At 39.6% G+C, this 14,326-nt stretch overlaps 1 protein-coding gene across 1 annotated transcript in view; it reads left to right on the top strand.

Annotated features, from left to right (window-relative positions):
* MLLT3 (MLLT3 super elongation complex subunit) overlaps nucleotides 1–14,326 on the top strand; it is a gene marked incomplete at its 5' end in the record, with an annotated part of 302,329 nt that overhangs the window by 180,222 nt on the left and 107,781 nt on the right. Inside the window, one exon of the mRNA XM_077774663.1 lies at nucleotides 9,061–9,204. Coding sequence (XP_077630789.1) covers nucleotides 9,061–9,204 — 144 coding nt within the window. The remainder of the gene's footprint in view (nucleotides 1–9,060; nucleotides 9,205–14,326) is intronic.

The raw sequence follows: 14,326 nt of genomic DNA, 5'->3' as shown, positions 1-14,326 counted from the left end.
GCGGGGCTCGAACCCACGAACCGCGAGATCATGACCTAAGCGAAAGTCGGACGCTTAACCGACTAAACCACCCAGGCGCCCCTGTCATTTTCCATTTTAAAAATTATAGTAAACAGGGGCACCTGGGTGGCTCAGTCAGTTAAGTGTCCGACTTCGGCTTAGGTCATGATCTCACGGTTTGTGGATTCAAGCCCCGCGTCAGGCTCTGTGCAGAGAGCTAGCTCAGAGCCTGGAGCCTGCTTCAGATTCTGTATCTCCCTCTCTCTGACCCTCCCCTGATCACGTGTCTCTCTGTCTCTCAGAAATAAATAAAACATTAAAAAGAATTATAGTTATCATGGTGCATGTGAAGTGGATTTGATGTGCATTTGCCTGATGAGTTGTGATTTGTGAACATTTTTTTTTCATGTGCTTATTGTCCATTTGTTTATTTTCTTTGGAGAAATTGCCCATTTAGGGGCACCTGGGTGGCTCAGTCGGTTGAGCGTCCGACTTCGGCTCAGGTTATGATCACATGGTTTGTGGGTTTGAGCCCCCTACTGGGCTCTGTGCTGACAGCTCAGAGCCTGGAGCCTGCTTCAGATTCTGTGTCTCCCTCCCTCTTTGACCCTTCCCTGTGCACGCTGTCTCTCTCTCTCTCAGAAATAAATAAAAAACATTAAAAAAAATTTTTTTTAATTTTTTGCCCATTTAAAATGTTTAAATTTAACATTTTTATTTATTTTTTGAGAGAGAGAAAGAAAGTATGAGCCAGCATTGAGGAGGGGCAAAGGGAGAGAGGGAAGGAGAGAGAGAGAGAGAGAGAATGAAAATCTTTTTTTAAAAAAAATTTGTAATGTTTATTTTTGAGAGAGAGTGCAAGCGAGGGAGGGGCAGAGAGAGAGGGAGAGAGAGAATCCCAAGCAGGCTCCACACTGTCAGTGCAGAGCCTGATGCAGGACTTGAGCTCATGAACCATGAGAGCATGACCTGAGCTGAAATTACGAGTGGGTCACTCAACCAACTGAGCCACCCAGGTGCCCCTAAGTGGTTGTTTTTATGGGAAGGTTCCAGAGCCTATCTCTTCACCCATCCCCATTTTCAGAACTCTAGAAATTTAGTTAATGAAGATCATGCAGTGCTTTTCTTCCCTCTTGTCACACTGTTCACATCCGGGGTTTTATTTCATCTAGGCATTGGGCTGTCCATAGGAAGAATCTAGGCTTTAAAGCCAGAAAGGGTGTTGTTCCAAAGAAACGGGAGGATAGACACTTATGGTCTCCTGGGAGGATCATACTGGTTACAGCATTCTATTCCCATCACCTTAAGTCAATTTAACATTGCACGGACTTCGATTTGGAAACAATGCTGTAGCAAAGTATCTTCATCTTCTCTCCTTTTTTGTTTTTACCTTTTCGGGTCATTTTTACAGGCTGTCAATTCAACAAAAAATACATTTTCTGCATGGTCCAATTTCCTTATTTGCAGAAATAACTGGAATCTCCCTACACACCAGATTTTAAAAGAGGACAAAAGAAAGATGAAGAGGCAGCATGTATTGTATGCGTGTGAGCATGAGCATATATGTGTGCACACACACACAAGTTCAGTCTCCTCGGCACTTTGGGTAGTCACTCTTATTATGGATGAGAGACATCTTGTTTACTTGTTTTGTGAAGAATATTAGTTTATTAAACAGTGAGGGAAGAAAGAGGCACATGAGATGGAAAGCAGTAATTCCTGTGGAGCCATTATGAAGGAGACACTTGGCCTAAATGCTGTGAAGCAGATTTTCTGTTTAGCATCCATATAGCTTATTTCTATTGTCTAGTTTGAGATTTTCATTAAGATTTTGTATTTTATGGTGATTGCTACTTTTATATTATTTTTTAAAAAATTTTTTTAATGTTTAATTTTGAGAGAGAGACAGAGCGTGAGCAGGCGAGGGGCAGAGAGAGAGGGAGACACAGAATCTGAAGCAGACTCCAGGCTCTGAGCTGTCAGCACAGAGCCCGACATGGGGCCTGAACCACATGAGATCATGACCTGAGCCAAAGTCGGATACTTAACTGACTCAGTCACCCAGGTGCCCCACTGATTGCTGTTTTTATAGGTGCACAATGAGGCATACAGATTTCAGTGTTGGTAATATGAAAAAGTGAGATGCACCTAATTGGTCCTATTTAGAGATGTGTATCAATAAACTGTGGGTTAATAATACGTGAACTGCTATGGGCACCTGGGTGGCTCAGTCAGTTAAGCGTCCGACTTGGGCTCAGGTCATGATCTCACAGTTTGTGAGTTTGAGGCCTACATCGGGCTTTCTGCCGTCAGTGCAGATACCGCTTCACATCCTCTATCTCCTTCTCTCTCTGCCCCTCCCCTGTCTCTCTCTGTCTCTCAAAAATAAACAAACATTAAAAAAATGATGGAATGCTATAAACCAATATTGTAATGAATGTTCTTTCTTAAGGCTAAGTTGAATAATTTAGCAACATGGATAAGCAAAAACAGAAATGATCACAACTTAAAAGTTACAGATTTATATGTATGTGGTTATGATATCATTTATGTATATTTTTATAAGCCACTGAAACTGAGAATAAATGATGTTCTAGAAATACACATGCAGAGTATAAGAGTGTGAATTGAAATGACAGCACAAGAACTAAATAGCATTGGTTATAGGGGAAGAGGGATAGAACAGCTTATATTTATAAAATTTTATTTCTTTGAAGAAAAAGGTAAACACAGTAAAGTGTTAACAACTGTTTAGTCTCAGTGGAAGGTTCATGGGTGTAGTATTTAAATTCTTTTCTGTATGCTATTAAGTTTTTAATTAAAAAAGAAATTATTGCTTTGACATCCCTTGTCATTGATCTTGCTGTTTTTTACAAGCCAAAGTTTTGCCGTATTCTCTGAGCTGGATATATTTCTCATTCCTCTTCTTCTGAAATGATGTGTGGGTAAAAATTTCGTAGGCCTGGGCTATTGCTCCAGAAGATACATTTTATCTCTTTTGAGTTTTTATAATTTTATTCATCACTGGAGTTTATTCAACTTTGTCTTAAGAATGAACATTCATTACAGTAATGGTTTATGAAAAGTATCTGTCAGAGTTTTCAGAGGACGTGAAAGCAAGCTGCAAAGAGGCTTCCAAGTGATCTTGGGAGACTCCTGTTGCAGACTGAGGATGAGACCATCCTGTTCTCAGTTCCGTCTTCATCATTTGCTTTCCCTGCTTCCAATAAGCCTCTCTTCAGTTCTGCTCTACATTTAGTTGTAAGGTCAGAGTCTTTACCCCAGAATGGGGGTGAAGTGTCTGTCACTGCCTCTTTTGAGTTCGTGCATGTGTATTCAGTCTTATTTTTTATTTGTGTTCAACCCAGCAAGCTTATCTATGAGTATTACAAGTGTTGGAGAAACTTTAAACCAATAGGCACACTGATAAAACATAAATGACTCTAGCATTTTAGGATGAGAGGACCCCCCCCCCCTCCGCCTCTCTCTTTCATTCTGTCCTCAGAGAAGGTACCTGAGGAAATGTCAAGGACAGAGGCAGAACAAGAGGGGCAGTTTGATATTGCCAAACCCAGATTTCCACCTCTCAGAGGAAGTATAGTAGCTTTATGTAAAGAATAAATGCATGCTTTCTTCTTTTTTAAACTGTTTTTTAATGTTTTATTTATTTCTGAGAGAGAGAGACAGCATGAACAAGGGAGGGTCAGAGAGAGACACAGAATCTGAAACAGGCTCCAGGCTCTGAGCTAGCTGTCAGCACAGAGCCAGATGCGGGGCTCGAACCCACAAACCATGAGATCATGACCTGAGCTGAAGTTGGATGCTCAACCGACTTAGCCACCCAGGCGCCCCTAAATGCATGCTTTCTTATTTGAAATTTGAGAAGACTCCTGAGGAGCACAGACATAATAATGAAGTCTGCCCTCTAAGAAAGAGATCAGTTGGCTAGAGCACAAGTTTGTGAGTACTTTCTCCTTACTCAAAAGAAAAAAGAAAAATCTTAAAAAATAAAATTGCACTCAGTATTCACAGGAAGATAAGTCATTTTCTGTGGTCATTACCCTTAGTTTTATTGAAAAGTGATTTTTTTTTTGGTTTGAAAGTATTGTACTATGAAGTGTTATTGTTATTCATTCTTTTTCTGCTGGTAATGATTTATATTCATCAATATATTTTTCTCTTTAAAAAAGTATGCGGAAGTATACTTTTTGAGTCCTTTTAATCATTGTTAACTATTTGGTATAGTCTTTCCTGATTTCCCCCATGAATTTGCATAGATAAAATTTATGTCAAATAGAGATTGGCAGGGCATAATATATCATATGTTAATATTTTCTATGACTTACCTTTAATTCACTTTGCACTATGCCTTTCTAAATCTGTATTTAAAAAAATTTTTTAATGTCTATTTTTTTTTTGAAGGAGAGAGAGAGAGAAAGATAGAAACAGCACGAGTGGGGGAGGGGCAGAAAGAGAGGGAGCGCAGAATCTGAAGCAGGCTCCAGGCTCTGAGCTGTCAGCACAGAGCCCGATGCAGGACCTGAACCCACAAGCCATGAGATCATGACTTGAGCCGAAGTTGGACGCTCAACCAGCTGAGCCAGCCAGGCACCCCCAAATCTGTTTTTAAACACCTGAGTGGTATTCTATGATATGACGTACTCACTTGAAGATCATTTCAGGGTTTTGTTTTGTTTTGTTTTGTTTTTTGCCATTACAAACAGTGCTACTATGAACATTTTATATGTATCTTTGTGCACATATTTGGATATTTCTGTGGCAAGAGAGTCTTAGAATTACTGGGTTAACATGTTGATAGCTCCTGCCGAATTGCTTTCCCAGAAGGCTTTACAAATCTACAGTCGCGGTTATGAGGCAGAAAACAGCCCTTCTTATGTTTTTAATTAAATTCTAAGGTTGTGTTGACTGTTTTACAATTGAGAGGAAAGGCAGGTAAGTAAAAAACGGATCATAATTCAATGTGATAATTACATTAATAAAGGAATGCTGTAAGAGGGATATCTAATAGAGATTGGATTGGAAGTATTAGGAAGACTTTACAGTAGATTTCATGCTTTATCTGGGTTTTGAATAACGAGTGCATTAATAAGCAAGCACGGAGGGGACAGGTGCTGGGAGGGAAGACTGCATAAGTGTGGGGAGCACTAGATGTGAAAGGCAAAGTGAATGAGGTAATCTCGAGTCCTGGGAACCGCCACAAGTGCTCCAAAATTGTGGAAACACAGGGTGTCTTAGGAGAACAAAGGAAATGCAGGAAAGGTATTAAAGGTCTAAGATGGTTATTCCAAGGAAGAGTGGTTTTATCATGTGGAAAATGGTGAGTCATAAAAGGCATTTATAGCAATGAAAAGATGTAATCTCTCCCATTTTTGTATGGGGCCCATCACGGTCTTGCCACTATAGGAGGTAGAATGGGGTGACTTCCAAAACAAGGAGGTGGCCAGGGGAGGGATGAGCAAGTTCTAAGCTCAGGTGAGGGTATGGGAACTGGACAAAAGGGTTGGATTGGAGAGTTCCTAAGGGAGTATATGGAGTAGAACTTGGGGACTATTTGAGTGTGCTGAGCGAGGGAGAAGGAAGAGCTGGTGATGGTTTTTCTATATTTTTTACTAGGGTTTCTGTTTGCTAAAATAGAGTATGAGAGAAAGGACAGATGAATAGAACTCCAGTTTAAGATAATCCGACTTTGAAGTTGCTGTGGGGCAACTTGGTGGAGATGTGGGCAGATTGTGGGTGTGGAGCACCCGTATAGGACAGTCAAGTGGAAGCTGGGCTGGAGTTCATATAGGAGAGTCACTGTCATGTAGGTAGAAGTGACACCCTGTGAATGGCAGTTGGCTCCTTGGGGACTTTGCCCAAAGTTAAAGGATGTTTAAGGGTCAGTGAAGAAAGAAGGGAGGCCAGTGAAGAAGACTGAGAAGGAATGCCAGTAAGCATGAAGAAAGCCAGGAGGGAGGTGTACCCTGATAAAAGAGGAAGGGAGCAGGTTTCATCCCTGCTTGGTAGTAGAGAGAAGAGGTAGGGACACCTGGGTGGGTCAGTCAGTTAAGTGCCTGACTCTTGATATTGGCTCAAGTCAGAATCTCACAGTTGTGAGATCAAGCCCCTCATCGATCGGGCTTCATGCTGAGTGTGCATCCTGCTTGGGATTCTCCCTCCTTCTCTCTGCCCTTCCTCTCTGTCTATCTCAACTAAATCAATAAACATTAAAAAGAAAGAAAGAAAGAAGTGTAGAGATTCTGAGTGAATGAGTAGAGTCTGATTTGGAGAAGTTTAGATGAGGAGGTGGAAACCATGAATTTATAGCAGGTAATGCCTACATTTTGACAGTTTCAGGAACTGAGACTTTTGAGTTAAAAGAACCAGTTTCACCTCACTTTGTTTCATCACATTACATATATAAGAAGTACTTTCTTTTTTAATTTTTTAATATTTATTTATTTCTGGGGTGGGGAGGGGCGAGAGAGAGAGGGACACACAGAATCCGAAGCAGGCTCCAGGCTCTGTGCTGTCAGCACAGAGTCCAGTGTGGGTCTTGAACTCACAAATTGTGAGATCGTGACCTGAGCTGAAGTTATATGCTTAACCAACCAAGACACCCAGACATTCCAGAAGTTTTTTTTTTTTTAAAGAAAAACATTGCTTTATTTTTGTAAAATTTTAATATGTTATCTACTAAAAACCATAAATACCTCGTATGTTGCTTTTCATATTTTTAAAAGGGTGCAGCCACTCTGGAAATCAGTAAGGCAGTTTGTAAAAATGTTAAACGTGGAGGTGCCATATGACCCAGAAATTCTTCCCATAGGTGTACTTTCATGAGAGATGTATTTTCATGAGAGATGAAAATACACGTCTGGATAAAAACTTGTACACAAATGTTTATACCAGCACTGTTTACGGTAGCTACAAAGTAGAGAAAATACACATATCAATCCACCAAAAAGTGACTAAACAAAAACTGGTATACCCACACAATGGAATGTTACTCAGCCATAAAAAAGAACTAAATACTGATACATTACCACATGTCTGAACCCTGAAAGCGTCATGTCAAGTGAAAGAGGACTGTCACAAAAGATGACACACCAGGCCATGTATTTTACGTATTTGTATGAAATGCCAACTCCACAGAATAGGCAATTCTAGAGAAGCAGAAATAGATTAGTAGTACAAGGGAATGCAGGATCTGGGGGAATGGGAAATGACTACTAATGAGTTTGAGTTTTCTTTCTGGAATGATGAAAATGTCCCGAAATTAGATGGTGGTGATGGTTCCAAAAATCCTGTGAATATACTAAACACCACGAAATTGTATACTTTTAAAAAAGGGTGGGTTTTATGGTTTGTGAATTCCTTCTCAATAAAGCCATTAAAAATCAACAAAATGGTGAAGCCAATGACTAATGAAAACAATTACAACACTTCACAAAGCTGGTTACTCTTTGTAACGCAAAAGGAGTTTTTATGTAAAGTAATACAACAAATTCCAAGTGCCTTAATTTCCTCATTTGCAAAACAGGACTCAGAACTGACCTTGAGGAGAGCTATAAGAATTGAATGAAATAACTGTTACTGTTCATATTAGTTATTGTTATTATCTCCAGTCTTCATTTCACCTGGGATACTTAAGAATTGGTGTGTAGAGAGGCTTAAATGTTTAGCTAACTAAAGTAATGGCTTGAGAGGAGAACTTGGGTATCATGAAATTGTAATGATGATGTTCTCTCTCTGAGATGAGGCTTATTCTACCTTCCTAGTTCATTTCAGAGATATTTATTGAATTTGTGCTATGCACAGGTGCTAAATGAGTTGTATTGTTCTTCCTTTCAAGAGGAGGAAATCCTGATTTCACAGGATAAAGGGAGATATTAGGTTGATCAACCTAAGATGTGCAAGGATAAGAGAGAGAGCAGAGGAGAGGCAATGGGATGTTGAGAGGGAGTTTCTAGGAAGGTTTCCCCAACGTGATACTGAATGCAGAAAGATGAGAAGTTATCTAGGTGACACAGAGCTGGAGAAATGGAGTTGGCAGGCAATGAGGGTAGTAATGTAAAGCAAGGGTGAAACCCAGAATTAGCCTAGAGCACAGTAAATACTGGAACAACCTATAGCAATGTGTTGCCTGAGGGGGATGAGATAAAGAACCTCAGGTTCAGAAAGCTCCCTGTGAGGCCTGCAAGTGCGCTTTGATTTTTATCTTAATGGCTTATTGGAAGCTTTTGACATTTTAATCAAGCTGTAAAAATGACTAGATTTTTGTTTTATATAGATAATTTTGAGGCCTGAATGAGGGAGGAATTGAAGAGAAAGCCATCCTGAAGTAGGAAGACCTACCAAAGAAAGGAGCTTATTGTAGTTTGGGCAGGGAGTAAGAGTATGGGTTAGAGGGCTTGTTCAAGAAGTATTTAGGAGAGAAAATGGCAGTTCAGTTGTCGGTGATGGGTGTAGGTGGGTAGAGTGGGAAGGGGAGGAAGTGGCTTCAGGGTTATCTTAGGTTTCTAGGTGGGTGGCTGTGTTGGTTGGTGGTGTTATGCCACTTGAGACATTGCAGGGAAAGTGGTGAGTTTCTTCTCTTAGAAAGCAAGAAGGTGATTCATCAGGTCTTTCCGTTGTGCTTTGTAAATAATTCCACGATAATTTTCTTTTCCCAACACTTTGACACTATAGCTGTTGGGTATCTGGGTCTTTTCTGTTCCTTGTGAAGAATAAAACTTTGTTTTTAAAATATGTATCTGCGGGGCACCTGAGTGGCCCAGTCTGTTAAGCATCAGACTCTTGATTTCGGCTCAGGTCATGATCTCATAGTTTGTGAGTTCAAGCCCGGTGATGGGCTCTGCGCTGACAGCATGGAACCTGCTTGGGATTCTGTCTCTGTCTCTCTCTCTCTTTCTCTTTCTCTCTCTCTCCCCTCTCTCCTGTCTCTCCTCTCTCTGTCTCTCTCTTTGTCTCTCTCTCAGAAATAAATAATCTTAAAAAAAAAATAAAATTTGTATATGCTCAACTCTCTTTTCTTTCTTACATTTTTTTACTCTCTAGGAAGAACCTAAGAAAGTCCGCTTTGATTATGACTTATTCCTGCATCTTGAAGGCCATCCACCAGTGAATCACCTCCGCTGTGAAAAACTAACTTTCAACAACCCCACAGAGGAGTTTAGAAGAAAGTTGCTGAAGGCAGGAGGGGTAAGTGACACTGTGTTGTGAAAATAGATGCTTGTGTGTTAAGCATGATAATGTTTTGAGAGTGGGAAAAGAGGGGAAGTACCTTAATGACCTGGCTATGGACTCATGGTTTGGGATAAAGAGGTAAGCAAACAATAATCTTTTAAGTAGGTATGAATCTGAAATTGCACTGTTGGTTAGAATAGCTTCATAGCCCATGACGTTTAAATCTATTTTAACAAAAAGCCAAAAACAATAAACTCTGCTCAGTTAAGAAAAGCACAATCTGTGAACTTTGTTCTATCAGTTTATAGAAGCTTTTAGGTAAAGTTGAAAGTCATGTTTGAAATTAAATAAAGAGGTTATTATCCAGATTTTCTTGATAAAAATGAATAAAAAAGGTATACTCTTTTACATTACACGTTTAGGTCATTTAAATACACCTTTTACTTTGTTTGAATTATATGTAGGTAAAAGGATTCTTTTTTCTAAGATACTGGTACCCAAGGTGTGATAAATATTTTCAGTGTGATTTGTTGAGATGGGGAAAGATTTTCTTTAATTAAAAAAGAATTTTTAAATGTTTTTACTTTGAGAGAGAGAGAGACAGAGTGTGAGCAGGGGAGGGGCAGAGAGGGAGGAAGACACAAAATCTGAAGCAGGCTCCAGGCTCTGAGCTGTCAGCACAGAGCCCGACTCAGGGCTCGAACTCATGAACCATGAGATCATGACCTGAGCGGAAGTTGGACGCTTAACCGACTGAGCCACCCAGGAGGCCCCGGGATAGGAAAGATTTTTAAGTGGAGAGTCTTGTAGCACAAACGCGTGGAGTGTTTGCAGCTCTCAGCTTGCAGATAAGCTCTATTGACCAGTGGAAATCTCCTCTACTGTGGGTGGCCTTGGCATCACTGTCCTCATTCTACTTGAAATGAACTTCCTGTGTCATCTTATGTGGGCAGTTCAGACCCCATGAAATGTCAGAACATGTTATTTTTTCTAGAATTTCCCTCACTTAGTTTTTCTGGAAGGTTTTTGATAGCTTTGCATCCATGAACTTATCATTATGTGCAAATGTGTGGACCATAACAATGCAAAATGCCTCATTTCTACCATAAAACCTACCTGAGGGCTATGCAGGGAAGAGTTTGGTTTTATATAGCATGGAAGTTTTTTCTCTTTATTGAAACCCTTTTTTGTGGGTGTATAGACAACCACTTTGAGAAGTCATAGACCCTCTCATAAGAGAATCACCCATATATACACTTGTGTGAACATTTGGGGTTACATGGAACTCCTGAGGTCCATTTTTTTTAGTCCGATTTTGCCAAGCTCCTGTCTTTCCAGCTGAAATACCTACATGCATTTGAAGCATTGTAAGTAAGTGCCTTTACACATTTCATTCAGCACTGTACTACATCAGTAGATTATGGGTTAAATAGGTTTTGGGCCAGCTCTGGAAATGAACCACCATGTACAGTATTTTATGGGTAATGTATCTTCCTGAAGAAATAGCTTTTGATGATACAACTCATTTTAAAGTTAGATATTTGTTATATATTTATTAAGGAAGTGGTTTTTTTTTTTTAAACTATTTTATTCTTTTTGCAGTTACCAAGGACACAGTGTTGATGCTATTTACCTGTGGCTATGCCCTTAAAAATGAACTGGTCCATTCTTGGGTATTTACCCAGAGAAAATGAAAACACTAGTTTGAAAAGATATAGGCACCCTAATGTTTTTTGTAGCACTATTTACAATAGCTAAGGTATAGAAGCAACCTATGTGTCCATTTATAGATGAATGGATAAGGAAGATGTGGTGTATATGCATAATGGGATATTGCTCAGCAATAAAAAAATGAATGAAATCTTGCCATTCATGACAACATGGATGGACCTAGAGGGTGGATATTCTTTTATTTTTTTTTTTTGTTATTACTTTAGAGAGAGGCAGTGTGTGAGTGTAAGCAGGGGAGAGGGAGAGAGAGAGAGAGAGAGAGAAAGAGAAAGAGAAAGAGAATCTTAAGTAGGTTCCACACTGAGCCTGATGTAGGGCTCAGTCCAAATGACTCTGGGGTCGTGACCTGAGCCGAAACCAAGAGTCAGATGCTCAACTGACTGAGTTACCCAGCTGCCCCTAGAGGGTGGATATTCTGTTAAGTAAAATAAGTCACACAGAGAAAGACAAATACCATGACTTTACTTACATTTGGAATCTGAAAAACAAGTCAGAGAAAGTCAAATACCATGACTTTACTTCNGCTCGAACCCACAAACCGCGAGATCATGACCTAAGCGAAAGTCGGACGCTTAACCGACTAAGCCACCCAGGCGCCCCGCCATTACTTTACTTCTATGTGGAATCTAAAAAGTCAAACAAGCAAATAAAATAAAATAAAACAAAAACCAGAAACAGACTTGTAAATACAGAGAACAAACTGGTGGTTGCCAGAGGGACGGAGAGGCGGGGATTGGTGACAAATGTGGAGGGGATTAAGAGGCACAGACTTCTAGTACTAAAACAAATAAGTCACAAGTATGAAAAGTAGAGTGTAGGGAATATAGTCAGTAAGATTGTAATAACTTTGTGTGGTGACAGATGGTGGCTACACTTATGGTGAGCACTTCATAATGTGTACAGTTGTTGAATCGCCATGTTGCACACTTGAAACTAATACAATGTTGTATGTCAGCTGTACTTCAATAGAATGAACTGGCTTATTTAAAATCCTGTTTCTCATTCTTTTCTTTCTATGACGGTGGCATTTTATGCTTCTGATTATTCCTCTCGTTTATGGAATTAGGTGGGTAACTGGAGCCTGTGGATTCTGGAACTTGAGTCCATCAGGCTTCTGATAAGAGTCGTAGGAAAGAGTAAGTAAATATGACACAAGAACTTTTAAAAACCCCACTTAGTCCCAGAGTACTTAAGGGTTGCTTGTGAGCTGGGGACGAGGTGACAGGTCAGTGATAATGCGGCACAGGGCAGCCCTGCATCCCAAGAGGGTCTCCAGTAGATTCCTGTCTCACTCTTGTCAGCCTTTATCACAGAACTGTCCTCCTCGACTTCTAACTTTCCTTCTTTGTGTTTCTTTTAGCGCTGTTTGAAGCCTGCAGATTTTTTCCTATTAAACTTAGATTGTGTCTTGACACCTCTAAAATAAGTTGAAATGTGAAACATTCAGGCACACCAGTTACTTCACATAAATTCTTCAAGGGACTGATTCCAGTAAATTCTGTGGTAAAATTAAAAGTTTTTAAATTTGTTTGAAGTAAGAGTAATCTCATAGATTCCGTTTTTTAAAATCCTTAATTTAAGAGGGGAAGATTAGTCTTCTGTGGAAATGTGGGAATCTATAGACTAATAACCATTTTTTGGCTCACCTAGATTTTTGGCTACCTTGTATTATTTTTACCTGATGTGTAAACATTTATCTTGCCTTAATATATTAATGCAGACGATCAAGGTACTCCTAACTTCTGAGCCATTTTGATTTTATTGGAAATCTTTTTTTCGAGGGGTGTCTTGGTGGCTCAGTCAGTTAAGCCCCCGACTTCAGCTCAGGTCATTGATCTCACAGTTCGTGGTGATGACAGCTTAGACCATAGAGCCTGCTTTGGAATCTGTGTCTCTCTTTCTTTCTGCTCCTCCCCACTCGCCCTCTGTCTCTGAAAAATGAATAAACCTTAAAAAAAAATCGTTTTTTTTAATAAAAAAAGAGAAATCTTTATTTTGAGCTTTATTGACACAATTGACATACATATAACATTGTATAAGTTTAAGGTGCCCAGTGTCTTGATTTGATACACTTGTATATTGCAGAATGACTACCACCATGACATTAGCAAACGTCTCCATCACATCATAATTACCATTTCTTTTTTTGGTGAGAACATTTAAGATCTGCTATCTTAGCAACTTTGAAATACATAATTCAGTAGTATTACTTATAATTGCCCTGCTTTTCTGCTAGATCCCCAGAACTTACTCATCTTATAACTGTTTGACCAATTTCCCTCCCTTTCCCCCACCCTGCACCCCCTGGTAGCTGCCATTCTAGTCTCTGCTTTTAGGAGTTAAGGGTTTTTTAGATTCCATGTATAAGTGATATCTGATAGTATTTGTCTTTCTCTGTCTGACTTTCACTTAGCTTAATGCTTCAATTTCATCCATCTTGTCACGAATGGCAATGTCCTTCTTTCTCACGGCTGAATTATATTCTGTTATTTTATCCATTCACTTAGGGTATTTTCGGATCTTGGCTGTTGTAAATAATGCTGCAATGGACATAGAAGTACAGATGTCTTTTCAGTATCCTGTTTTCATTTCCTTTGTGGATACACACACACAGACACACACACACACGCAATTGGGATTGCTGGATCCTGTGGTAGTTCTATTTTTAATTTTTTGAGGAACCTCTGTATTGTTTTTCTCTAGTGCCTGCACCAGTGTCCAGTCCCATCAACTGTGCATTAAGGATTCCATGTTCTCCATATCCTTGCCAATACTTCTCGTTTCTTTTCTCTTTGCTAATAGCTGTTCTGCCAGGTGTGAGGTGATGTCTCATTGCGCTTTTGATTTACTACATTTCCCTGAGGATGAGTGATGTTGAGCACCTTTTTGTGTACCTCCTGGCCACGGTGTATCTTCTTAGACACAATTTTAAATCAGATTGTAGTTTCTGCTATATTAAGATATATGAATTCTTTATATATTTTGGATATTAAACTCTTACATGATTTGCAAATATTTTCCTCTGTAGGTTATGTTTTCATTTTGTTGCTTGTTTTCTTTGCTGTGCAGAAGCTTTTCAATTTGATATAGTTCCACTTGTTTATTTTTGCTTTTGTTACCTTTGTTTTGATGTCTATTAGAAATCTTGTTCATGACTGTGTCTCTTTAGATAAACATTTTTTTTCTTTTGCCTGGGTTTTAAGGTGAGGAGAGGATGCTGTGTTTCTTAAACATTAAATGGGGACACCTGGGTGGCTCGGTCGATTGAGTGTCTGACTCTTGATTTTAGCTCAGGTCATGATCCCAGGGTCATGGGATTAAGCCCCACTTCAGGCTCTGTGTTGAACATGGAGTCTGCTTGGGATTCTCCCTCTCTCTCTCTCTCCCTCCCTCCCTCCCTCCCCCT

This window comes from Crocuta crocuta, unplaced genomic scaffold (assembly GCF_008692635.1).
Source record: "Crocuta crocuta isolate KB4526 unplaced genomic scaffold, BGI_CrCroc_1.0 scaffold425, whole genome shotgun sequence".
NCBI classification, from domain to species: Eukaryota; Metazoa; Chordata; class Mammalia; order Carnivora; family Hyaenidae; genus Crocuta; species Crocuta crocuta.
The sequence above is the reverse complement of the archived record's forward strand: the minus strand, read 5'-3'. Positions and strand labels throughout refer to the sequence as shown.